Source organism: Balaenoptera borealis (genome assembly GCF_965194805.1).
Source record: "Balaenoptera borealis genome assembly, chromosome: 2".
Lineage (NCBI taxonomy): Eukaryota > Metazoa > Chordata > Mammalia > Artiodactyla > Balaenopteridae > Balaenoptera > Balaenoptera borealis.
This window is the reverse complement of record NC_138867.1, coordinates 118,943,667-118,970,285: the sequence shown is the minus strand read 5'-3', so window position 1 is coordinate 118,970,285 and position 26,619 is coordinate 118,943,667. Positions and strand designations below refer to the sequence as shown.

Here is a 26,619-nt window from a genome sequence, read left to right as displayed (position 1 = left end):
CTGGCATTGTAGAACTCACATACTTACCCTGTGTTGCTTATGTCTGGATGATTGTGACAGAGAGAAATGAGCTTCTATCTTGTTTCAGCCACTGCTACTTTGGAACTCTGTTACAGCAGCTGAACCTATACTCTAACTAATATAGTCTATTCACAGGAGGAAAGATTACTCTTTTTTTTTTAAATTAATTAATTAATTAATTAATTTAATTTATGGCTGTGTTGGGTCTTCGTTTCTGTGCGAGGGCTTTCTCCAGTTGTGGCAAGTGGGGGCTACTCCTCATCGCGGTGCGCGGGCCTCTCACTGTCGCGGCCTCTCTTGTTGTGGAGCACAGGCTCCAGACGCGCAGGCTCAGTAATTGTGGCTCACGGGCCCAGCTGCTCTGCGGCATGTGGGATCTTCCCAGACCAGGGCTCGAACCTGTGTCCCCTGCATTGGCAGGCAGACTCTCAACCACTGCACCACCAGGGAAGCCCCGATTATTCTTATTATTCCTGGAGAGTGGCTTTGAGACTGTATGTAGGCTATATCATAAGAACTAACTTTCTCTTCTCAGTAAAAGACATATCACTTAACAAGTTTGCTCAGGTCAAAAACCTAGACGTCTTTATTTTTCTTCTAAAACAACTTTATTGAGGTATAACTGCATATGATAAACTGAATATATTTAAGTGTACACTTTGATAAGTTCCCACCTAGGAAACCATCTTAATAATTAAGATAGTAAATATATCCATCACCACAAAAGTTATCTAATGCTCCTTTGTAACCCCCTCTTTCCACCTCCACCTTAGTTTCCATCACTCCCAATCTACCTGGCAATCACTGATCTTCTTTCTGTCACTTTAGATTTATTTGCATATTCTAGAACTTTAGACATGGAATCATACAGCATGTTACTCTTTCTCGTCTGGTTTCTTTCACTCAGCATACTTATTTGGAGATTACAAATCATCTTTTAAAAAAATATTTATTTATTTAAGCTGCGCCAGGTCTTGGTTGCAGCACACAGGATCTTTAGTTGTGGCATGCATGTGGGATCTAGTTCCCCGACCAGGGATCGAACCCAGGCTCCCTGCATTGGGGGCACAGAGCCTTACCCACTGGACAACCAGGGAAGTCCCTACAAATCATCTTTGATTCCTCTCTTTATTTCATGGCCACCCCCGTACCCCCAATCCATTCCTTCATTGAGTTCAGTAACCTCTACCTGAATCCATCTACTTCTGTTTACCTCATTCGTCATCATCCTCGCCCAGACCATCAGCATCTGTCTCATGTACTAGTGGAGTAGTCTCCTAACTGGTCTCTTTGCTTCAACACTTGCTCCTTCCAATCTAGTCTCCACCTAGAACCCACAATGGTCTCCTTAAAATAGAATCATATCAATCTCTTCAGGTCATATCAATCCCCTGCTTGAAATTATTCAATGGCTTCCAACCACACTCAGAATAACATTCTGGGACTTCCCTGATGGCACAGTAGTTAAGAATCTGCCTGCCAATGCAGGGGACACGGGTTCAAGCCCTGGTCCGGGAAGATCACCCATGCTGCGGAGCAACTAAGCCCATGTGCCACGACTACTGAGCCTGCGCTCTAGAGCCCGCGAGCCAGAACTACTGAGCCTCTGTGCTGCAATTACTGAAGCCCATGCGCCTAGAGCCCGTGCTCCGCAACAAGAGAAGCCACTGTAATGAGAAGCCCACGCACTGCAATGAGGAGTAGCCCCCACTCGACACAACTAGAGAAAGCCTGCGTGCAGCAACGAAGACTCAAGGCAGCCAAAAAAAAAAAGAAAAAAAGAATAACATTCTGATCCCTGACTGTAGCTTACAAGGTCTTTCATGGTCTGGCCCCTTGTCCAACTCGCTGATGTCACCGCCTTCTACCATTCTCCCCATCCAGCCACACTGATGTCTTCCTTTTGTTCTTCAAATATACCAAGCCTGCTCCCATCCTAAACCCTTTGCTCTTGCTGTTCCTTCTGTCTGGAATGCTCTTTCCCCAGCTCTTTGCATAGCTGTCTAATTCTCATTTTCAGGTCTCATCTCAAATGTTCTGGCCTTCCAGAGAGCTTCCCACACCTAAGTGGCCTCCACCCAGTCAGTCTCTAACCACATTGCTATTTTCTTCTTAATAATACTTATTAATATATGAAATTATTTGTTTGCATGTTTTTTAAAAATAAATTTGTTTATTCTAGCTATTGGAACATACAATCTTTTTTAAAAAAATATTTATTTATTTATTTGGCTGTGCCAGGTCTTAGTTGTAGCACGCGGGATCTTTGCTGCCGTGTGCAGGATCTTTGTTTTTAGTTGTGGCATGTGGGATCTAGTTCCCTGAGCAGGGCTCGAACCTGGGCCCCCTGTATTGGGAAAGCAGAGTCTTAGCCACTGGACCACCAGGGAAGTCCCTGCATGTTTATTGTTTGTCTTTCCCCACTGGAATGTGTGCTCCATGAGGTCAGGGAATTTGTCTCTTGTTAATTGTTATATCCCAAGGCCCTAGATTAGTGCCTAACAGATGTTCAATAAATATTTGTTGAATGAATAAGTAAGTGTATTGTGCATGGATTAGCAGAGCCGAAGGGTAATAGAGGATCACCTTTTAAATTCCACGACTGTGGACTGTTTGAACCTCAGAAGGAGTATATCCCTGTAGTAGTGAAGCTTTCAGTGTGAAGTCTGTTTTTGTTTTTTTTTTCTTTTTAAATAAAAATAATAGAAGCAAGCACAGCATGGTTATTCTCCAGGCAAGTGTCCAAGGACTGCAAACTCTTTAGGGCTTTCGTAGACAGTCTTTTCCTTCCATTTTAGAAGCTCTGGAGAGAGAAAGGAAATATTTATTTTGAAGGCCCAAATAAAAGGGAGATATAGAAACATATTACAGGGACTTCCCTGGTGGCACAGCAGGTAAGACTCCGTGCTCCCAATGCAGGGGGCCCGGGTTTGATCCCTGGCCAGGGAACTAGATTCCACATGCATGCCGCTACTAAGGAGCCCACGTGCCGCAACTAAGGAGCCTGCCTGCCACGACTAGGACCTGGCACAATCAAATAAATAAATAAATAAATATTAAAAAAAAAAAGGAAACATATTACAGTGGCTGCCAGTCCATAAACATATAACACATTCTGCCAACTTTATGCTCAGGGCAAAGTTTATTTTTCCCTAAATTTGCTTCACTCATGTGGTGTCAAGAATCACCCTAAAAATTGGTCTGGAACTCATGTCTCTCACAGGGCTCTGGTAGAAGTGAATGTGGAAGAATTCCCTGGTGGTCCAGTGGTTAGAACTTGATGCGTTCACTGCTGAGGGCCCAGGTTCAATCCCTGGTCAGGGAACTAAAATCTCACAAGCCGTGCGGTGCAGTCAAAAAAAAAAAAAAAAAAGAAGTGAATGTGAGATGTTTTCATCGTCCAGGACATGCTAGACACTGAAGTTAGGAACTTAATCAAAAACTTATGAGTCAAATGAGAAAATTAAGTCTCATAAGAAAGACCAGCAGACGCCCCCAGTGGAAGAATTCACACCCAAAAAACTTCAGGTGATAAAACATTGTAAAGAAATTTAAAAATAATTATGTTCATTATGTTCTAATTATTTTCACTATTAGGCAAGAACATATCACTGCATATCATTATGAAAAAGAAAAGAACATGTAGATTTGAAAGAAGAACAAATACATTTTTTCATTTGTTTAATGTGGTGAAATATACATAATATAACATTTACTATTGTAATCATTTTTAAGTGTACAGTTCAGTGGTATTAAAAACATTCATAATGTTGTGTTACCATCACCACTTTCCATCTCCAGAACTCTTTTCATCTTGTAAAACTGAAACTCTATGCCTATTAAACAAGAATACCCCTTTCTGTCCCTTCCCCCTGGCTCCTGGCAACACCATTCTACTTTCTGTCTTTATGATTTTGACTACTCTAAGTCCCTCATATAAATGGTATCATACGGCATTTGTCTTTTTGTGACTGGTTTATTTCACTTAGTGTATGTCCTCAAGGTTCATCCGTGTTGTAGCATTAGAATTCTAAGTAGGATTAGAATTTCATTCCTTTTAAAGGCTGAATGCTATTCCATTTTATGTATATACCAGCGGTCCCCAACATTTTTGGCACCAGGGACTGGTTTCATGGAAGACAATTTTTCCACGGACTGGGTGGGGTGGGGTGGGGGGATGGTTCAGGCAGTCATGTGAGCGATGGGGAGAGGCAGATGAAGCTTTGCTTGGTCCTCGGCCCGGGGGTTGGGGACCCCTGATATATACCACATTTTGTTTATACATTCATTCACTGATGGACACTTGGATTGCTAGTAAGTCTAATACGAAAAAAAATTTGTTTAAGATAGAAAGCGCCTTGAAAAAGGAATAGATGTAGTCTTGAGAGTCTGAAGAGAGATTATTTATGGTCTGTGTGATGAGTGATGTAAAAAATAAAAAAATATGTAAAGGAGGATGTGGCCCATTTGCTGGACCTTGAAAGACAAACACAACAATGCTAACTACATGAACTTAACTACAACTATTTATCGTGTACCTACTGTGTGCATTGTGTTATGCTCGGAGCTTTTCATCCTGATCTTATTTATTCCTCAGAATAACCCTGTTAGGGTTATTCTCATATTAAATGAGGAGACAAACTCTATTGCTATACAACTAGTATAGGAACCAGACATACCTAGGCTCAAGGTAGACCAAACCTTGAATACAGATCTATCTAGTTCCAAATTCCCTGCCCTTTCTTCTCCCCCACAGATTTTTAGAGTAGGTAAGACATATATTTCTTTCACGTCCAAAAGTCCAATTACTAGTCACTCTTCTGGTTCAAACACCAGGTACTTTATAGCAGATTCTCAAAATGTGGTTTGCAGACCACTTGCACCAGGTCATAAGGGGAGTTTGCAAAAGCGCAAATTTCTGGGCCCCATCGCAAAGACTCTAAGTAATTAAGTTTGGGATGAGGATCAGAGAATCTGTTTGTTTTTTTTTTAAAAACAAACTAATGTGGCCTCTCATGAGAACCACTATGTCTAGAAGGTCTTCCAGGAGCGTTCAGTAGAAATACGTTCTTTGCGAGAACACTTCAACTAAGCCTTCTGGTCTTCTCCACACTGCCATGCCTGAAGCTCGCAGGCTGACTCTCTCATGCCTGACAGCACAGGGACTCGCCGAAAGCATGAATGACTTAAGGGGTTTTGGCCTGATCTACATACATCTCAATTTAGCAGCACAAATTAAGCTATTTGTCAAAATGCTTAAACCCATACACGAAATCTGCGCGTTGTGCTGTGTTTGGAAGGATGTGGAGAAACAGGGCAGGCCTATAGGTCACGTGAGGAAGATGCACTCTGAATCGGAATCCTGGATATTTCAGGGGTTGCCAGCGCTGGCGAAGGTCGGAAAACCGATCAGCCAGACTCATGCGCAGGCGCAGAAGGAAGGGGGGAAATCAAACCTTCAAGGAGCGCCCTTCCCCCATCCTCTTTCCGGCTTTCTCCCACTGCGCAGGCGCAGGAGTGAAGCAAGATGGCGGCCCCCGTGGATTTGGAGTTGAAGAAGGTAAAAGAGGGTCTTGAGCAGGCAGAGACTTTTTCTTTGGGAGCTAAGGGGACTGTGGACAAGAATATCGAGTGAGACTCGAGTCCTGCGGAAGGCTCCAGGGAAATGGGGAATGGTTTCCCAGAGTCCTAAGGCGGGACAGGGTCTCTTTAGGTTGGAGTCGGGGGCGAGCTGCTCTTTGCTGGGTAAGAGCCGGTTGCGCTGGGCCTGGTTAAGTCTGATGGGCCGATAGCTGTTCTGTTCCCTTGTTCCGAGTTCCAGAGACCTTTCGTTGAGCTTGGAGTTTTCAGTTCCATAGTGAGGCCTGAAGTGAGCGTTTCCAGCTGGAGCCCTTTGAGACGGCTGCCCGAGCTGAGGCATCTAATTCTGCATTCTAATTTGCTTTGAAAAAATCCAAGTCCAACCTGTGTTTTTAGGCCACTTCTTCAATCCCATACCTTGTAAGGTCGCTACATACGGTTCAGTTAGGTATATCTCATAGCAGTGTTCATCTTAGGGCTTTGGTCTCAGCTCCCCCCCCGCCCCCGTTTTTAAAGACTTGTCAAAAAAGAAAGTTTTCCAGATAAAATCGGTATCAGAAGGAATTGGGTTTCTCTTTTCAAACAATTGCCTATAAATGTGTTGTTACTCAGGAACGTTTTCGCAGCTTAAGAGTTGTCGGGATTCCTAGACTTGACCTACTTTAAACCTATACTTTTCTAGAAAAGGAAACAGTTTCAGAAAAGACTCAGACCAAGGTTGGGACTAGAATCCAGTATTCTCTGCCTTACTTCCCACCTTTTGACCATCAGTTTAGGTTCATTAGAAGAGCAAATCTTACTTAAGGCTGTCTCCTGGTCAACCTCTGCATAAGAAATAGGACAGCTGAAATAGCTTTTCCACCTAATAAATGAAGCTGTTTATTATTGCTCTGAGGATTTATGTGTGTGTGTGTCTTGCTTCTTGTTTGAAACTTGTACCTTTAGTCCTTATGTGGTCTCTAGTGCTGTAATATCTTAGCATTAACAATATACTAGCTTCCTTAGCAAACTGTGTCTTAAAATGTTATAAAAGTTTACCTTTTTTTTCTGTTAAAAGTTCAAATTTAAGTTAGGGTTTAGTGAAAGAGCTAACAATAGAGTACAGCTGTGAATGGACTTACCCCTCAGTATTATTTGAATTTGTTGCTAGGAAACCTGTGGACAGTGAATGCAAACTGAGAAAATGATTACAGACTTAAATTGGGTAGTTTTGACAACCAATGAAATTAACTGAAAAAAAAACTTGTTTAAAGGTCTTCTAATATCTTTATAAGGTTTTTTTTGGGCGGGGGCGGGGGTGGCGGCAGGTGGAGACTATTAGGAAACTTCAGGCACTTCCTCTCCCCCAAAATGAATCTTTTGAAACCTTACTAGTAGGTGAGAACAAAGTGAGAATAAAAATTAAGTAGTAGCTTTTGCTGTGTATTGCAGCCGCAAATGTTATTATTAAGGCATAAATTTGAGAGCATGTGAAAGTCATTCTAGGCACTTCATGAGTATCCAAGAACCTTTTATCTTTGAGTAAGGGTACTCAAGTGTCAAGTTTGGCTTGGTATGTGCGTATGAAGATCATGATGCAGTTCTTCTACCAATGCTTTGAAATTCTTTTTGTCTTTCTCTTAAAATATTCATTTTCTGAATATTACTGTAGATAGTAGAATAGAAAGATTCCTGAACTAGAGGTCAGAAGAAATGGATTTAAGTACTTGCTTTTCCACCTAGTAGTTGTTCAGCCCTGTGCAAGTCATTTATATCTCTTTAAAACATAGTTAATTTGTAAACTGTGGTGGTGAAACTGCCATCCCTAACTCAGGATTATTGAAAAGAGTAAATGAGACATTTATTATATCTGTCAGTATTCTCATATTAATATTCACATGTTAATACTTCAAACAAATGTGGGAAAGTACTTTACACCTAGTTGTGTAATACAGATGTAGTGAGTTGTTACATTTATGTTTCTTGTTTTGGATCTCTGGGTTTCATCCTCTGACTGTTGCATTTAGTGCTTTTATTACTCCTTGGATACCTGCTACTTGATATGGTTATTATTTACCTTTGTTCTGCTTCATATAGGTTGCATCTTCTGAGGACTGAGTAAATTCAGTACAGTTGACCCTTGAACAACACTGGTTTGAACTGCGGGGATCCAGTTGTATGCAGATTTTTAAAAATAGAAAATACTAGAGTACTACACGATGTGTAGTTGGTTGAATCCACAGATTTAGAACCAAGGATACAGAGGAACTGCTGTATAGGAACTGCCACCTATAAATTATACTTGGATTTTCAATTGCACGGAGGGTCAGTGCCCCTAATCACCGAATTGTTCAAGAGTCAAATGTATTTAGCATAGTGGCTTGATTGTTTACAGTTATATTGATTTTTATTGATGTTTGCGTGGTAAATTTCACAGCTTTGTCTCTGGTTAGCAGACTTTATTTTAATATATTTAGATTTGACTTAAATGTTTCCTGTAAAATGTTGCACCTACTAAATCACGGACTTATTTTTTAGGCCTTCACAGAGCTTCAAGCCAAAGTTATTGACACTCAACAGAAGGTGAAGCTTGCAGACATACAGATTGAACAGCTAAACAGAACGAAAAAGCATGCACATCTTACAGATACAGAGATTATGACTTTGGTAGATGAGACTAACATGTATGAAGGTGTAGGAAGAATGTAAGTAAAGTATATCCTTAAGGGGGTTATCTTGAAAGAGGTTTGTCTGAATTAAATCATAGAATTTGTTCACTTTACAACTTGTGTTAAAGTATCATAGTAGCTTTAAAGATCATCTAGTCAAATATCTTCTTTTTTTTAAAAATGAGAAACTGAACTCTAGATAGATGTGTTTAATTTTAAACTGTGAAGTACATTTTAAAAATATTTATTCCCTGTTCTTCTCTCTATGCTTAGGTACTTAAGTGTGTAACTTCAATGATAAAGATATGATTTGTTGTGAAAAGATGTTTATAGTAGTTTCATGTGTGAAGATTTATTTAAGTAGTTGTAGTTTTAACCTCCCCTTCCCTACCTAGTTATTAGTAGTCACACAAATCATAAATCTTTTAGATGTCTGATCAGGTTGTAAAATAAAAATAAACATTCAGTTGTGATTTAAATGTACTCATTCTGTCAAACATGAGAAATCTAATAAATCACCTTACCTTTTGTTTGTTCTAATTATGATTAACCCCCTACACTTCACTTTTTAAAAAATACATTACCCTTCTGAGAGAGAATAGATCTGCTTCATGTTCTCTAAGCAGTAAATAGGAATGGAAAACCCCTTAACTACAGGTCACATTCCATTACACTGAGCTAAAAGGAGACTAATTTTTTTTTTTTTTTTTTTTTAGGTGGGGGAGGTACAGGAGGAGGGTTTTTCTGGAATTTGGTCTCTGAGTATTACTTAGTAAGTGGACCATTACTTAAGTTTGGAGCTCTTTTAGTTGGAAAGGAATTTGACCTCAGTCTAGGATGACTTGTTTTGTGATTGATTTGAAGGAAGCATGGCATGTGTAACATTTAGTGATGACTTTAGAATGACATCATGAGAAATAGACCCTGCTCATGACTAGCTAATCCATATCTTTCTGGAAAAGAGATTGATGATGATAAACTGTTCATCTGATTTGCTTTCTCAGAATAAACAATTACCACAGAATAAATTTTATTGCTGGAGTTCATGTTTTTCATTTTAGCTTGTTTTAAAAGGAAGATAATCCCAATTTGAGAGTTTGTTACTGGGACACAAAAGAATTGGGATGAGAACAAAGTAGAACCCTTGAATATGTGTCTATGTAGTATGAAGTGCATTGTTGGCATTCACTACAGGATAATTTTATCTTTAGTTTGAATACCCTTAGGTCTTAAAACAGTAATGCTAACTTTTCTAGCATGCTTGTTGATATGTTGCACCTGGATTTCACATCATTACATTAGCCTTTGTTTGCAACAGCTAAAGAATTTCTTTTTCCAAAACAGAAGAACTTTCTCTTTGGCCTTTTGATCTACAGTGAAGTTTTAATTTTTAATTAGAATACTTTCATTTATTAAACATTCTGCAGAAATGATAGGAAGTTGCTTTTTTTGCATTCTGCCCAAAGTGCTACATATGGGTTGTATTCACAAAGAATTTTAGAGTTTAAAGGCTGAGATATGGTTTTAAATTTGACTTTTGTTCTTTCTGCATCTCACTGGGATTTGTAAGGGCATGTAAGGTAAGTAGTGTTTGTTGTTGGCTAGAGTATTAGTGCCCTCAGGAAGAAAAGACTTGCTGAGTATTAGTCTGGTCATGAGGATGTTCTCTTTCTTGATGCTAAACCTGAAATATCTATTTCTGGATTTATAGTCTTGAGTAATTTTGAATTGTGATTCACTTCTTTAATTCTAGTGTTTACCTTAATTTGTCTTTTCTTTTCCTTTTTGAGTATTATTAGGGAATTCTAATTAGAATACTAATTTTTCTCAAACTTGTTTTAAAACCAAGAATTAGGAGCTTCCCTGGTGGCTCAGTGGTTAAGAATCCGCCTGCCAATGCAGGGGTTACAGGTTCGAGCCCAGTCTGGGAAGATCCCACATGCCATGGAGCAACTAAGCCCGTGTGCCACAACTACTGAGCCTGTGCTCTAGAGCCCATGAGCCACAACTACTGAGCTGGCGTGCCACAACTACTGAAGCCCGCGCGCCTAGAGCCTATGCTCCGCAACAAGAGAAGCCACCGCAGTGAGGAGCCCGCGCACTGCAATGAAGAGTAGCCCCTGTTCGCCGCAACTAGAGAAAAACTGGTGCGCAGCAACGAAGACCCAATGCAGCCAAAAATAAATAAATAAAGTTATAAAAAAAAAAAAAAAGGCACCAAGAATTATGAAATCTAAAACATTACATTTTTGTTTTAGAACCTGCAATAGATTTTTGCCATTGCTGAAATTCAGGCCTCATTGCATCTTGCCTGGACTAAGAAGGCAAGCTTCATTGTGTCTTGCCTGGACTGAGAAGCTATAGCTTCTTTCTTCTTTTTAATATTTATTTAATTTATTTATTTGGTTGTGCCGGGTCTTAGTTGCGGCAGGCAGGCTCCTTAGTTGCGGCTCAAGGGCTCCTTTAGTTGTGGCACGTGTGCTCCTTAGTTGCGGCCAGTGGGCTCCTTAGTTATGGCATGCGAACTCTCAGTCGCGGCTTGCATGTGGGATCTAGTTCCCTGACCAGGGATTGAACCTGGGCCCCCTGCATTGGGAGCATGGAGTCTTAACTACTGCGCCACCAGGGAAGTCCCGAAGGTATAGCTTCTTAAACTGTTCTTTCTGCCTTTATTCTGTTGGTCCAAAAGCTTTCTTCACACATCTGCCAGACATCTGCCAGAGTTGATCATGTCATTATTTCTCATAAAATCCTCTGTTCACCCTTGGTTGCCCACGAAATAAAATCTAAACTTGTTCGCCTAGCATTCACGGTCATTCATAATCTGTTCTTAATTTACCCTTCTAGCCTCAAATCCCACCACTTTCTCTTCCCAGGCTGAGGATAGCACATAAATTTCATCTCATGGACTTGCCTCCTTCCATTGGTTTTGAGTTATCTGTTGAGAAGGAGTTTGAGTCTCATGTGGACTTAAACATGCTTTAATTGATCAGTGAGGTCTGTCATGGGCTGAGGGTAGAAGAGTAGTAGCACATGTACCCAAAATTGTTATCCCTACCCTTGCCACATGGGTTTCCTCACGCATGCCATGTTTTTGTGCTTTCTTGATTTTGCTCCTTCTGTCCTTCTTGGCCTGCAGTATCCCACTTTCCCTTGTGAAATTCTCATCTTTCAAGATGTAGCTTATCTTCTCTGAAGATTTTTTCATCTTGCCTGGCAGATTTACTTACACTTTCCTGGAGGATACCAGAGCTTTTGTTCCTCTAGCTAGTAGAGCACGTGGGTGGCAGTATGAGGGTAGGGGGCAGAACTTGATTGAGTTTGAAATGGTCTGGTTTTCCCAACTAGATTGTCAGCTCTGTGAGACCATATACATATTTATCTTTGTTTCCTCAGTTCTCAGTATAATGTCTGGCACAAAATAGGTGTTAAATGCGTGTGGATTTGAATTGTATATGATTCTCTCGCCTAAAATAACCACATTTTCTTTTGGTTCTTTAGAAAGAAAATGTTTAGGAAGTGTCAGAGACTTAAGAATTGGAGTTTATTATGCTTTTAAAATATATGATTCAATAAAGGTGAAATTTTAAAAGTAACATATATTTTGACTAAGGTCAAAGGAATTGTTTCTGACCAAAATTATGTCCTTTGATCTGACAGAATTAATTCTTTATTAAATCTGTTGAGAAGGTTGACAAATTCTACATGTCAACCAGTTGCAGAGATAGAACTGACAATATAGAAAAACCCAAGCCTTAGGATTATGCTGAGGGCAGTATAATTTTTGGAGAATAAAAGCTATTCTGTGCAGAATAATATCAATACAATTGTATATTTTACCTTACTCATCCTCACATAGGATGGAAGCCAGATTTTTCATTTTAGGGTGTGTATTTAGGTTACCAAGTCATTTCAAGCCCAGATGCCTTTCCCAGTCATTAAGCATGGAGAAAACTGGTACTGTTAAATACCCCTTATATATGGCTATTTTTGGTTTAAAACAAGGAAAATCAAGCTACAGGGTAAGAGATGATGAATTGCTATATACTGTAAGCTCTGCATATTCATTGCTCAAAGCTATATTCTATCCAGTCTCTTGGCATGTTGCCAGCACATTTTAGTTCTCTTACTTCATATTCTTTGGAGAGGCTGTTATGTAGCCTGATACTACTACCACCAATTTCTAGTTTTGCTACTTAAGCTGTTTGTGAGCTGACCTCACCATACCGCTTTAAGAACTATGATGAAAGTTACAACTGTGGAATGATCTGTCTGAATAGTTGGAAGTGTTTGTCTTCATCTTTCTAGCATGCAAGGAGGGAACAGATCTCAAATAAATATTACATGAATGTTTCTTGTATTTTTTTTTTCATGTATAAGAACCAGCTTGTAATCGTTTATGGGAGTTTTCTTCCTTTTTCCTTTGCATAGTAGAAGATAAGAGTATTTTTAAAAATTAGAATTACATTTGAAAGAACACATAAATGACATTTAGTCATGCTGGTGTTTGAAAGGCCCATCATCAGAATAAAGGTCAAATTTATTTTTATTAACAATAGGTATGATCCAGACCCTGATTTGATATTAGGTCCATTATTCTAATATCCTTGTGCTTGAACATTACATAAATAACATTTCTTCTTTCCAAAAGTTGTAGCATAGCTTGATGCTTATGTGTGGAAATGTTTGGGGCTTTTTATTATTTTAATATGGGAGGAACTTGAGTAGATTAGCCTTTGAGAAGAATGATTAGTGCCTTTTTAAAACTTGAACCTAACTAAAAATAACTTTGTACCATATTTAAACTAATTTAGAGGTATGCCACCATTCTGTGGATATTTTTTTACATTTAAGGAACTAAGAATGAACAATGGTATAAATCTACCAACTAGATAAGTGTCTAGCAATGCAGAAATTGCTGTTCGGGAGCAGTGTTGCTATTTCTACTTCTTGAAGTAATTTGATGGTTGATCTCTAATGGTTGAAAGATCCAGAAGTATAAAACTTAAGATAAATGTGGCACAGGTAGAAAATGAAAACAGTAGGTATATTTCTGATAGGTAACAAAATTTTTAAAAAAATCTAAATAATCGAGCAACTTTTCAGCTGATTAGGATGTAGAAATCTGAACTCTTTGTGACAGTTTGGTTGAACTGCCCTTTGTTTAAAATGTTATGTTGGTTTTGTTGTGATTTTAATTGTTAATTTGAATGTTGACTTGTAATTTGAGTTGTGACATTTAGAAAAGCCAAGATGAAACATTTGCAGTTGCTCTAGGTTTAGTTATGTTAAATATTAATCAAAAGGGGTATGTAAAATCATGCTACCTCAAGTTTTGCAACCATTTTACAATTTCATGTTGATGTAGAGTTGGTATTCCAGTCAATTCAAGGTCATTTTAATTTTATTTATTTACAATTTTTAAAATTTAAAAAAATTTTTATTTTATTTATTTTTGGCTGTGTTGGGTCTTTGTTGCTGCACGCGGGCTTTCTCTAGTTGCGGCGAGTGGGGGCTACTCTTCATTGCGGTGCTTGGGCTACTCTTCATTGCGGTGCTTGGGCTTCTCATTGCTGTGGCTTCTCGTTGCGGAGCACAGGCTCTAGGCCTGCGGGCTTCAGTTGTTGTGGCTGGCGAGCTCTAGAGTGCAGGCTCAGTAGTTGTGGCACACGGGCTTATTTGCTCTGCAGCATGTGGGATCTTCCCGGACCAGGGCTCGAACCCTTGTCCCTTGCATTGGCAGGCAGATTCCTAACCACTGCGCCACCAGGGAAGCCCCTCGAGGTAATTTTAAAGCTGAAGATATAGTTGTACTATATTTCATTCCTAATAAACAACAAATCTTGGTGTAGTAAATATTAAGTATTATTGATACTATAGTAATAATGGTTTATATTGTTTTTCTCACTAGAACCAAGTTTAGATATTTTATTTAATGCTTACTGTAGGAGAAAAAAAAATGCAGACTACTTTTGGTGTGAGAGCCACACAGCAAATTCGAATTTATAAGCTCCTTATACTCTCTTTGAAAGTATTAATCTGTAGTTTACAGTAGAGAAAATGAAGCAAAGATAAAATAATTTTCAAAGGTAGGAAGAAATTTTCTTAGTCATTTTTTTAGGTTTTATTTTAAAGGAAGAGGAGTTTTGATGTTGAGCTGCTTTTCCTAATAGAATGTGATCCAGCCTTCTTGTGTTTTTATACAGAGCCATATAAAGTCATGGCTTTCATTGCTCAGAGTCCTAAGGGGGAAAAAAACAACTTTTCCTGTTGTGCAGGGAAAAATGACTTCAGTTTTGTTGATGCTGAGTATGTATATAACCCCAGCTGGGCATAGTCTCCTCTTCCACAGGTGTGGTACTCTAGGGAGAGGAGATTTTTGAGTAATATTCTTAATTTCTGTAAGCTGTCAGTGATTTAAAAACTCGGTGTTCGTTATAACTGTGCTTACTGCTGTGTAGAATGACATCACTGGTTTTATGGCAGGGGAAGTTAACAAACATTTGCGTAGGAATTACATAGCCATTTTTCTTCTGCAGAAGAATACTGTTAATAATTCTTTCCCTTCTTGCCCTCCCATGTTCTCCAGAATCCAAACAATCTCACTGAAACACAGGAAATTAATTTCAAAAATGTGTCAATTAGGAGTTTATTATAAGAAAAGAAAAAGAAGTCTGTTACACTTACCTTGGGATATACAAACATGCTGAAATAAAATTTTTATTTAATGTGTCTGTTGTAGGGTTGCTTAGTTTAGGCTAGAACTTGTTTAAATGTAATTGATTCATTTTGTTACCATTACTTGGAGGAGTTTCCTTGTGCATTTCCTGACATCAAAAGGCCTGACATTTTTTTTTTTGATCTGCTTTTGTTGCATGAAAGTAGCAATTAATCAACAACACAAGAGGATAGTGCAGTGTATTCCAATTGGTGATAAGCAAGAATTAATGTAGTTTAACTGAGGGAAGGGTGAAAAAAATTACCTTGTTGTTCCTATGTAAATAAAAATAAAGGTAGCAGTAATCTTGAGCTTTGTTACTTTGTCATTGGGGATTTGGGTGCTGTAACTGACTTAACTCTGGCTGAATTTCTCTGAAGTGAAAAACAATCAATTTTAAGCTGTACCAAGAATTTTGTGATTTTAGCTGCCACTTATCTCATAGTGGCAAATTTAGGAACAACTTGCTATCTAATCTGTTTGAGGGAGGACTGACATGTTCATGTCAAGGGACATAGTCTGCTTAATGAAACACCCAAAAGGAACTCAGAAAAAATATTGACTTAAAAGGTAAGAGTCAGTCCATATACACGAATACACACTTGATAATGACTTATTGGTATTCTTTTCTTTCTCATTACTTCTATCAGGAATTGCTGTGAATTGCAAATATCCTTTGCCCAGATGGAATAATTAGGATTGCAGTGTGTTGCATGTACCATTAGTGCCTGTGGTTTTGTGAAGAATGTATACCCACTTTAATTTTAGACTTCAGGTTTGAATGGACATGTCTGGGAGAATGTTATCTCATTTTTCTGGCCAGAAACTCACATTATCAACTCTTGTTCTAAGATCAGTTACCTTGAAATGGACCAGATTACTTGGAAGACACTATCCCTTTGGCTTTGAAGAGGACTAGAATATTCTTATATCAAAATTTGCACAGCAGCAGGAGCCCAGTACTGAAAATGTATCTCTAAATAGATAAGAGCATGACTGCCCTAAGCCAAGCCTTTTACATTGTTTGGCTCAGGGTAAAAAGATTTGGACCACAAGATGCATCCTGTATGTGTGTGTCTGAGTCTTTTGCACTGTGCCAAAATATATTTATATTTCTCTGTGACTTTCTGCTTTTGTACCAAGAGTATTCTGTTTGGGTCCTTCAGTACTCATTGGATAGTAATTTTTTATTATCCATTGGTTCTCGTTTATCCAATGTTATATTTTAACCTACTAGTAAAATAAAGATCACATCTTGGGAAAAGTTGTAGCATAGCTTGATGCTTATGTGTGGAAATGTTTGGGGTTTGATGAGACCAGAGTGAAAGTGGTAAACATCAGAGGTGATTATTTACCAGAATACTTAGAATACCAAGTAGTGACCAAAAATAAATGTCATGTTTAAAATAGATTAACATACTACTGTTTCTATTTCAAGAGTAATAGTTTGATTTAAAAATATACAGTGATTTTTAATTAGTACAGATTGAACCTATCAGTATGTGAGTTACTCATCTAGAACAAGGAATGTTTACATGGAATTGGGTTCCTGAAGGGACCATGATTTTTTAAATAATTATAGTGAATTCCCAATCCTCATCTTACTTGACTTATCAGTAAGTAGCATTTAGTCCAGTTTATCTTTCTTTCCTTGATGCACTTTCTTCCTGTGGCTTCCAGGATACCACCTCTTGGTTTTCCTCCTATTTCGCTGGCCATTCCTTCTCAGTCTCCTTTACTGTTTCCTTTTCTTTCCCGTTTCCAAATATTAGATTGATCTTGGGCTCAGCTCAGCCTTTGGATTTTTTTCTCTTTTCTTGTATATACTCAGTTTCTTAGTGATCTCATCCAGGCTTATCTCTTTAAATGCTTTTTTATATACTGACAACTCCCAGAGTTTTATCTTAGGTTAGAACCCTTCCTGAACTCCCAACTTGCATATATCCACCTGCCTCCTTTACATCTACATTTGATGGTCTAATAGGCATCTCAAAACTGACTTGACCAAAATAAAATTCTCATTAGTTACAAATTAACCAGTTCCTCCTTCAGTCTTTCTCATTTCAGCAAATGGCTTTTCTTTCTCTTTTTTTTTTTTTTTTTTTTTTAAGGCAGTTGGAATGATGGTTAGAGGGAGGGGAACAATTTTAATATTTATTTATTTATTATTTATTTATTTATTTAGGCTATGCTGGGTCTTAGTTGCGGCATGCAGGATCTTCGTTGTGGCATGTGGGATCTTTAGTTGTGGCATGCGGGATCTTTAGTTGTGACATGCGAAATTCTTAATTGCGGCATACGGGATCCAGTTCCCCGACCAGGGATCAAACCCAGGCCCCCAGCATTGGGAGCGCGGAGTCTTACCCACTGGACCACTAGGGAAGTCCCACAAATGGCTTTTCTATCCTTCCAGCTCTTTCAAATCTTGGAGTCATCCTTTTTTTTTTGACTGCCTTGGGTATTAGTTGTGGCACGTGGGATCTTCATTGCAGTGCTTGGGCTTCTCTCCAGTTGTGGCTCGTGGGCTCCAGAGTGCATGGGCTCTGTAGTTTGCGGCATGCAGGTTCTCTAGTTGAGGTGTGAGGGCTCAGTAGTTGCGGCGCGTGGGCTTAGTTGCCCCATGGCATGTGGAATCTTAGTTCCCTGACCAGGGATCGAACCCATGTCCCCTGCGTTGGAAGGCGGATTCTTTATCACTGGACCACTGGGGAAGTCCCTTGGAGTCATCCTTGACTCCTCTCTTTCAGTCTTACGTTCAGTCCATTAGCAAAGACTCTATCTTTAAATTTTGCCCAGAATCTGAACATTGCTTGTTACCAGCCTGGTCTAAACTATCATTGGATTGCAGTTGCCTCCTAATTGGGCTCCCTGCTTCTATCCTTACACTTTATAGCTGTTCTCAACTGAGCAGCCAGAGTGACTCTTTTAAAACAAAATTCAGATCACTCTAGTCAAAATCTTCAGATGACTTTTACATTTTATCAGAGAAAAAGACAAGGGCTTTTGTATTTTCTGGGTTTTCTGAATGAAGCCACCTTCTTCCAGATGTCTGTATGGCTTATACCTTCTCTTCCTTCTGGTCTTTACTAAATAGGCATTGAGGCCTTCATGGCCACCCTATTTATTTATTTATTTATTTACTAATATATTAAAATCTTTTTTTATTGGAGTATAGTTGATTTACAATGTTGTGTTACTTTCTGCTGTACGAAAACGTGAATCAGTTATACATATACAATATATCCACTCTTTTATGACCACCTTATTTATTTATTCATTTTATTTATTTATTTTAAATTTATTTATTTATTTATTTATTTATTTTTGGCTGCATTGGGTCTTCGTTGCTGCACGCGGGCTTTTTCTCTAGTTGTGGTGAGTGGGGGCTACTCTTCTTTGCGGTGTGCAGGCTTTTCATTGCGGTGGCTTCTCTCATTGCAGAGCACAGGTTCTAGGTGTGCGGGCCTCAGTAGTTGTGGCGCGTGGGCTCAGTAGTTGTGGCTCTCAGGCTCTAGAGCGCAGGCTCAGTAGTTGTGGCGCACGGGCTTAGTTGCTCCACGGCATGTGGGATCTTCCTGGACCAGGGCTCGAACCTTTGTCCCCTGCATTAGCAGGCGGATTCTTAACCACTGTGCCACCAGGGAAGCCCTGTTTATTTTTTTATCATTTAAATTTTATTTATTTTTTTATACAGCAGGTTCTTATTAGTTATCTGTTTTATACATATTAGTGTATATATGTCAATCCCAATCTCCCAGTTCATCTCACCACCACCATCCCCCCCCCCCACTTTCCGCCTTTGGTGTCCATACGTTTGTTTTCTACATCTGTGTGTCTATTTCTGCCCTGCAAACCGGTTCATCTGTACCATTTTTCTATGTTCCACATATATGCATTAATATATGATATTTTTCTCTTTCTGACTTACTTCACTCTGTATGACAGTCTCTAGATCCATCCACGTCTCTACAAATGACCCAGTTTTGTTCCTTTTTATGGCTGAGTAATATTCCATTGTATATATGTACCACATCTTCTTTCTCCATTCGTCTGTTGATGGGCATTTAGGTTGCTTCCATGACCTGGCTATTGTAAATAGTGCTGCAGTGAACATTGGGGTGCATGTGTCTTTTTGAATTATGGTTTTCTCTGGCTATATGCCCAGTAATGGGATTGCTGGGTATGACCATCCTATTTAAAAGTAGTATATACATACTTCCACCTCCCATCTACTTGCCTCTTGTATGCTCTGTTTTTTGGCTTTATTTTTCCTCTGGCACGTATAACCATCTGGCCTACTATAGTACTAATTATGTATCTTTCTTAAGTCAGCTTTATTGAGCTATAACTTATATATAGTAACACGCATTCATTCTAAGAGTAGAGTTGGATGAGTTTTGACAAATGTAACCACCTCTCCAATCATGATATAGAACATTTTCATCACTCTAAAATGTTCCTTATTGCTTTTTCCAAGTCAGTCCTCCACTCCCCCAGATCCTGCTCTAGGCAACTGATAATCTGATTTCTGTCACTGTAGATTAATTTTGTCTATTTTAGAACTTTATATGGGATATATAAATAGAATCATTATCATATGTACTCCTTTTGTGGCTTTTTTCATTAAGCATAGTACTTCCAAGATTTATCCATGTTGTGCATATCAGTCCTCCTCAGGGACTGTATATTGGGCTTTAATTCCACTTCTTTAAGTACTCTTGCCTCTGCCCTCCTCCCTGTGTTTGGCAGCGTCATCTTCAGATTGATTGCAGGAGTTCCAAGGATTTCATTCAGATGTGACAACCTCCAGAGTTAGAAAGTATCATGTGTTTTGTGTCACTTTTGTGGGAGCAAAGAAATCTTTCCCAGAAGTCTTCAAAAGGACCACCTCTCACATTTCATGACAAGAACTGAGCTACATGCTTGGCTTAAATTTTGGGGGATGGAACTTCCATGATTGGGTAAGACCAATCAAGATTTACCACAGGATTCACCTCCCTGAGTCTCTTGACAGTGCAGGCTACCCAAAGAAAATTGGGGCTCTGACAACAAAGTAAGAGGAACAGATACTGGGTAGCCAACCAATAGCGTCTGCTAAAATCATCAAAAACAATCACTGGAGTGACCAACAGTTCAGGGCTAGCTACATGAAAACTGGGTAAAATATTTAAGATGAATTAGGGAGTTTAATCAGGGAGTACAGGTAGGAAGTTCTTGAAGTAATTCAGGAGTATAGTAATAAGGGCAGAAAGTAAGGTGGCAGAAGTGGGATGGAGAGGAAAGAGGGTGAGTATGAAAGAAAGTAATGAGCCTTAGAGATAAATTGGGAATATGGGGACACAGAGAATAGCTGCAGGTTTGGGACTTAGGTGAGTGGGCAAGTGGTGATATCACTGATAGAGACTGAAATTGAAATGGGGAAACTGTAGGGAATGTTGGTATGGGTAGATAAAATGAGTTTAATTTGGGACATGCTGAATTTGAGGAGATGTGGAACATACAAGTAGAAATGACCATTAGATGATAGTGTAGGTGATAGGGGTTGATAATATTTTGAGAGTCATTAGCCAGGTTGAAGCCTTGAAAATAAATGAGTTCTCAGAGGGACTTTGGGTACAAATAGCTTAGCCCAGAGCCTGCATAATGCTTGTAATATGGGTCCTGGAAGAGAAGAGGGGTTTATGAATATAGGAGTTGATGAGGGGAACATGAATAGGATTGTACTAAGATGCAGCAGCATCACTCAGAGTTTATATTTGAGCATGCTGTGTTCTATAGATTTGTTTCAGGTTGTCTCCTGTTCCCTTTTAACATGTCCCCAACCTGTTTGTTTGCTTTAATTAATAGACTTTCTTTTTTAGAGCATAAGTTTTAGGTTTACAAGAAAATTGAGCAGAAAGTACAGAGAGCTCTCACATTCCCCCTCCCCAGTTTCTTCCTCTTTTTATATCTTGCATTTGTGTAGTATATTTGTTACAATTGAAGGAATATTGATACATTATGATTAACTAAGGTCCATAGTTGATATTAGGATTCACTTCTTGTACAGTTCTATGGGTTTTGACAAATGTATAATGTTTTGTATCTGCCATTACTTTATCATACAGAACAGTTTCACTGTCTCCCAAATCCTCTATGCTCCACATATTCATCCTTCCCTCCCCAAACCCCTCATCTTTTTATTTCTCTATAGTTCAGCATTTTCTAGAATGTCATATGTTTGAAATCATACAGAGTAAAAAAGCATTTTTCATTACTTGCTTCTTTCACTTAACAATATGTGTTTAAGTTTCCTCCATGTCTTTTCATGTCCTTTCATGGCTTGATAGCTCATTTCTTCTTTTTTTTTTTTTTTTGGCTGCATTGGGTCTTTGTTGCTGTGCATGGGCTTTCTCTAGTTGCGGTGAGCAGGGGCTACTCTTTGTTGCAGTGCATGGGCTTCTCATTGTGGTGGCTTCTCTTGGTGTGGAGCACGAGCTCTAGGCGCGGGGGCTTCAGTAGTGGCAGCACATGGAATCAGTAGTGTGGCATGTGGGCTCTGGGGCGCACAGGCTTCAGTAGTTGTCGTGTGCGGGCTTAGTTGCTTTGTGGCATGTGGGATCTTCCTGGACATGGGTTCGATCCCGTGTCCCCTGCATTGGCAGGCGGTTTCTTAACCACTGAGCCACCAGGCAGGTCCCTTTTTTTTTTTTTTTTAAATTTTATTTTTGGCTGCGTTGGGTCTTCGTTGCTGTGCATGGGCTTTCTCTAGTTGCGGTGAGCGGGGGCCACTCTTTGTTGTGGTGTGCGGGCTTCTCATTGCAGTAGCCTCTCTTGTTGTGGAGCACAGGCTCTAGGCATGCAGGCTTCAGTAGTTGTGTCTTGCGGGCTGTAGAGCGCAGGCTCAGCAGTTGTGGCACACGGGCTTAGTTGCTCCGCGGCATGTGGGATCTTTCTGGACCAGGGCTCAAACCCATGTCCCCTGCATTGGTAGGCAGATTCTTAACCACTGCGCCACCAGGGAAGTCCTCATTTCTTTTTTTTTTTTTAAATTAATTAATTAATTAATTAATTTTTTTGGGCTGTGTTGGGTCTTCGTTTCTGTGCGAGGGCTTTCTCCAGTTGCTGCAAGCAGGGGCCACTCTTCATCGTGGAGCGGGGGCCACTCTTCATCGTGGTGCGCGGGCCTCTCACTATCGCGGCCTCTCTTGTTGCGGAGCACAGGCTCCAGATGCGCAGGCTCAGTAGTTGTGGCTCACGGGCCTAGTTGCTCCACGGCATGTGGGATCCTCCCAGACCAGGGCTTGAACCTGTGTCCCCTGCACTGGCAGGTAGATTCTCAACCACTGCGCCACCAGGGAAGCCCCTCATTTCTTTTTTATTTCCTGTTTTTTTTTCTTGCACTGCTTTGTCTTGGTAGTTCTATTGCTATATCTTTGAGTTTACTTATTTATTTATTTTAAAAATTTTATTGGAGTATAGTTGATTTACAATATTGTGTTAGTTTCAGGTGTACAGCAAAGTCATTCAGTTATACATATACATATATTCATTTTTTTCAGATTCTTAGGAGTGTTCCTTCCTCTGCAGTTTTTTGGTATAGTTTCAGAAGGATAGGTGTTAATTCTCCTCTAAATGTTTGATAGAATTCCCTCGTGAAGCCATCTGGTCCTGGACTTTTGTTTGTTGGGAGTTTTTAAATCACAGTTTCAATTTCAGTACTTGTGATTGGTCTGTTCATATTTTCTATTTCTTCCTGGTTCAGTCTTGGAAGGTTGTACTTTTCTAAAAATTTGTCCATTTCTTCCAAGTTGTCTATTTTTTGGCATATATTCAATAATTGTTTGTAGTAGTCTTTTATGATCTTTTGTATTTCTGTGGTTGTAACTTTTCCTTTACCATTTCTAATTTTATTGATTTGAGCCCTCTCCCTTTTTTTCTTGGTGAGTCTGGCTAAAGGATTATCAATTTTGTTTATCTTTTCAAAGAACCAGATTTTAGTTTGATTGATCTTTTCTACTGTTTTCTTCGTTTCTATTTCATTTATTTCTGCTCTGATCTTTATGATTTCTTACCTTCTATTTGGGTTTTGTTTGTTCTTCTTTCTCTGGTTGCTTTAGGTGTAAGGTTAGGTTGTTTGAGATTTTTCTTGTTTCCTGAGGTAAGATTGTATTGCTGTACATTTCCCTCTTAGCCCTGCTTTTGCTGCATCCCGTAGGTTTTGGATCATCATGTTTTCGTTGTCATTTATCTCTAGGTATTTTTTGATTTCCTCTTTGATTTCTTCAGTTATCTATTGATTATTTAGTAACATATTGTTTAGCCTCCATGTGTTTGTGTTTTTTACAGTTTTTTTTCCTGTAATTAATTTCTAATCTCATAGTGTTGTGGTCGGAAAAGATGTTTGATATGATTTCAGTTTTTGTAAATGTACTGAGGCTTGATTTGTGGCCTAAGATGTGATCTGTCCTGGAGAATGTTCCATGTGCAGTTGAGAAGAAAGTATATTCTGCTGCTCTTGGATGGAATGTCTGATGTGTCATTTAAGGCCTGTGTTTCCTTATTGATTTTCTGTCTGGATGATCTGTCCATTGATGAGAGTGGAGTGTTAAAATCCCCCACTATTATTGTGTTACTGTTGATTTCTCCTTTTATGGCTGTTAGCATTTGCCTTATATATTGGGATGCTCCTGTGTTGGGTGTATATATATTTTATAATTGTTTTATTTTCTTCTTGGATTGATCCCTTGATCATTATGTAGTGTCCTTCTTTGTCTCTTGTAACAGTCTTTATCGTAACATCTATTTTGTCTGCTATGAGTATTGCTACTCCAGCTTTCTTTTGATTTCCATTTGCGTGGAGTACCTTTTTCCATCCCCTCAATTTCAGTCTGTACGTGTCCCTAGATCTGAAGCAGGTCGCTTGTAGACAGCATATATACAGGTCTTGTTTTTGTATCCATTCAGCCAGTCTGTGTCTTTTGGTTGGAATATTTAATCCATTTACATTTAAGGTAATTATCAATATGTATGTTTCTATTGCCATTTGTTAATTGTTTCGGTTTTTTTTGTAGGTCTTTTTTTTAAAATTTATTTATTTTTATTTTTGGCTGTGTTGGGTCTTTGTTGTTGCACGTGGGCTTTTCTCTAGTTGCGGCGAGCGGGGGCTACTCTTCGTTGCAGTGTGTGAGCTTCTCATTGGGTAGCTTCTCTTGTTGCAGAGCATGGGCTCTAGGCACACGGGCTTCAGTAGTTGTGGCTTGCGGGCTCTAGAGCACAGGCTCAGTAGTTGTGGCGCATGGGCTTAGTTGCTCCATGGCATGTGGGATCTTCCCGGACCAGGGCTTGAACCAGTGTCCCCTGCATTGGCAGGCGGATTCTTAACCACTGTGTCACCAGGAAAGCCCTGTAGGTCTTTTTTCTTCCCTTCCTCTTCTGTTCTTTTGTGGTTTGATGTCTATCTTTCATGTTGTGTTTGGATTGCTTTTTCTTTTTTATGTGTATATCTATTGTAGGTTTTTGGTTTGTGGTTACCATGAGGTTTTGATATAGCAGTCTATATATGAACAAGATTGTTTTTAGTTACTGGTCTTTTAATTTCAAATGCATTTCCAGTATTCTGCATTTGTGCTGTCCTCACGATTGCTGGTTTTGATGTCATATTTGTGTGTGGATGATTTCCTGGCTTTGCTTTATGTTTGCCTGTACCCGTGGCTTTTTTATTCTCAGTTTTCTTGTGTCTAGTAGTGGCCTTTTCTGCTTAGAGAAGTTCCTTTAACATTTGTTGCAAAGTTGGTCTGGTGGTGCTGAATTGTATTAGCTTTTGCTTGTTTGGAAAACTTGATTTCTCCGTCAAATCTGAATGAGAGCCTTGCTGGGTAGAATATTCTTGGTTGTAGGATCTTCCCTTTCATCACTTTAAATATATTGTGCCACTCCCTTCTGGCTTGCAGAGTATCTGCTGAGAAATCAGCTGATAACGTTATGGGAGTTTCCTTGTATGTAATTTGTTGCTTTTCCCTTTTTGCTTTTAATATTTTTTCTTTGTCTTTAATTTTTGTCAACTTGATCACTATGTCTCTCGGCACATTCTTGCTTGGGTTTATCCTGCCTGGGACTCTCTGTGCTTCCTGGACTTGGGTGACCGTTTCCTTTCCCATGTTAGGGAAGTTTTCAGCTGTTACCTTTTCAAATATTTTCTCAGGTCCTTTCTCTCTCTTCTCCTTCCGGGACCCCTATAATGCAAATGTTTGTGCATTTAATGTTGTCCCAGAGGTCTCTGAGACTGTCCTCATTATTTTTCTTTTTTCTTTTTTCTTTTTTCTGTTCCGTGGCAGTGATATCCACCATTCTGTCTTCCAGTGATATCCACCATTCTGTCTTCCAGCTCACTTATCCATTCTTCAGCCTCAGTTATTTACTTCGCTATTGATTTCTTCTAGTGTATTTTTCATTTCAGTTATTGTATTGTTCATCTGTTTGTTCATTTTTAATTCTTATGGGTCTTTGTTAAACATTTCTTGTGTCTTCTCTACATGCCACCATTTTTTCTTCTGAGATCCTTGATCATCTTTACTATCATTACTCTGAATTCTTTTTTTTTTTTTTTTTAATTTTTATTTATTTATTTATTATTTTATTTTTGGCTGTGTTGGGTCTTCGTTTCTGTGTGAGGGCTTTCTCCAGTTGCGGCGAGCAGGGGCCACTCTTCATCGCGGTGCACGGGCCTCTCACTGTCGCGGCCTCTCTTGTTGCGGAGCACAGGCTCCAGACGCGCAGGCTCAGCAGTCGTGGCTCACGGGCCTAGTTGCTCCGCGGCATGTGGGATCCTCCCAGACCAGGGCTCGAACCCGTGTCCCCTGCATTGGCAGGCAGATTCTCAACCACTGCGCCACCAGGGAAGCCCTACTCTGAATTCTTTTTTGGTTAAATTGCCTATCTCCCATTCTTCGTTTTTCTTCTGGGGTTTTATCTTATTCCTTGATCTGGGACCTATTCTTCTGCTGTCTCATTTTGTTTAATTATCTGTGATTGTGGTTTGTTTCACAGGCTGCAGGGTTGTAGTTCTTGCTTCTGCTGTCTGCTCCCTGGTGGATCAGGCTGTCTAAGAGACTTGTGCAGTCTTCCTGGTTGGAGGTACTGGTTCCTGCCCACTGGGTGGTGGAGCTGGGTCTTGTCCCTCTGGTGGGCAGGGCCATGTCAGGGCATGTGTTTATTGGGCCGCTGTATGCTTAGGGAGACTTTAAGCTCCCTTTCTGCTGATGGGTGGGGCTGTGTTTCCGCCATGTTGGTTTTTTGGCCTGAAGCATCCCAGCACTGGAGCCTACAGGTTGTTGGGTGGGGCCAGGTCTTGGTGAGAGAATGGTAGCCTCCAGGAGGGCTCACGCCAATGAGTACTCCCCAGAACTACTGCTGCCAGTGTCTTTTTTTTTTTTTTTAAATCTTCTTGACCGTATTTCTTTCTTTTAAAAAAAATTAATTAATTAATTTTTGGTTGTGTTGGGTCTTTGTTGCTACGCATGGGCTTTCTCTAGGTTTTAGTGAGTGGGGGCTGCTCTTCATTGCGGTGCGTGAGCTTCTCATTGTGGTGGCTTCTCTTGTTGCAGAGCACGGGCTCTAGGCGCGTGGACTTCAGTAGTTGTGGCATGCAGGCTCAGTAGTTGTGGCTTGCGG

The 26,619-nt window shown here is 39.6% G+C and overlaps 1 protein-coding gene across 2 annotated transcripts in view; it reads left to right on the top strand.

Annotated features, from left to right (window-relative positions):
* Window positions 1-5,258: 5,258 nt before the first annotated feature.
* PFDN1 (prefoldin subunit 1) overlaps window positions 5,259-26,619 on the top strand; it is a 62,594-nt gene continuing 41,233 nt past the window's right edge. Inside the window, exons 1-2 of one of the 2 annotated variants that reach the window (XR_014241054.1) lie at window positions 5,259-5,581; window positions 8,119-8,285. Coding sequence is in view for 1 of the 2 variants with exons in the window: in XM_082378721.1 (XP_082234847.1) it covers window positions 5,549-5,581; window positions 8,119-8,285 (200 nt within the window). In the remaining variant the exon portion in view is untranslated. The remainder of the gene's footprint in view (window positions 5,582-8,118; window positions 8,286-26,619) is intronic. The other variant, XM_082378721.1, reaches the window with a different exon arrangement.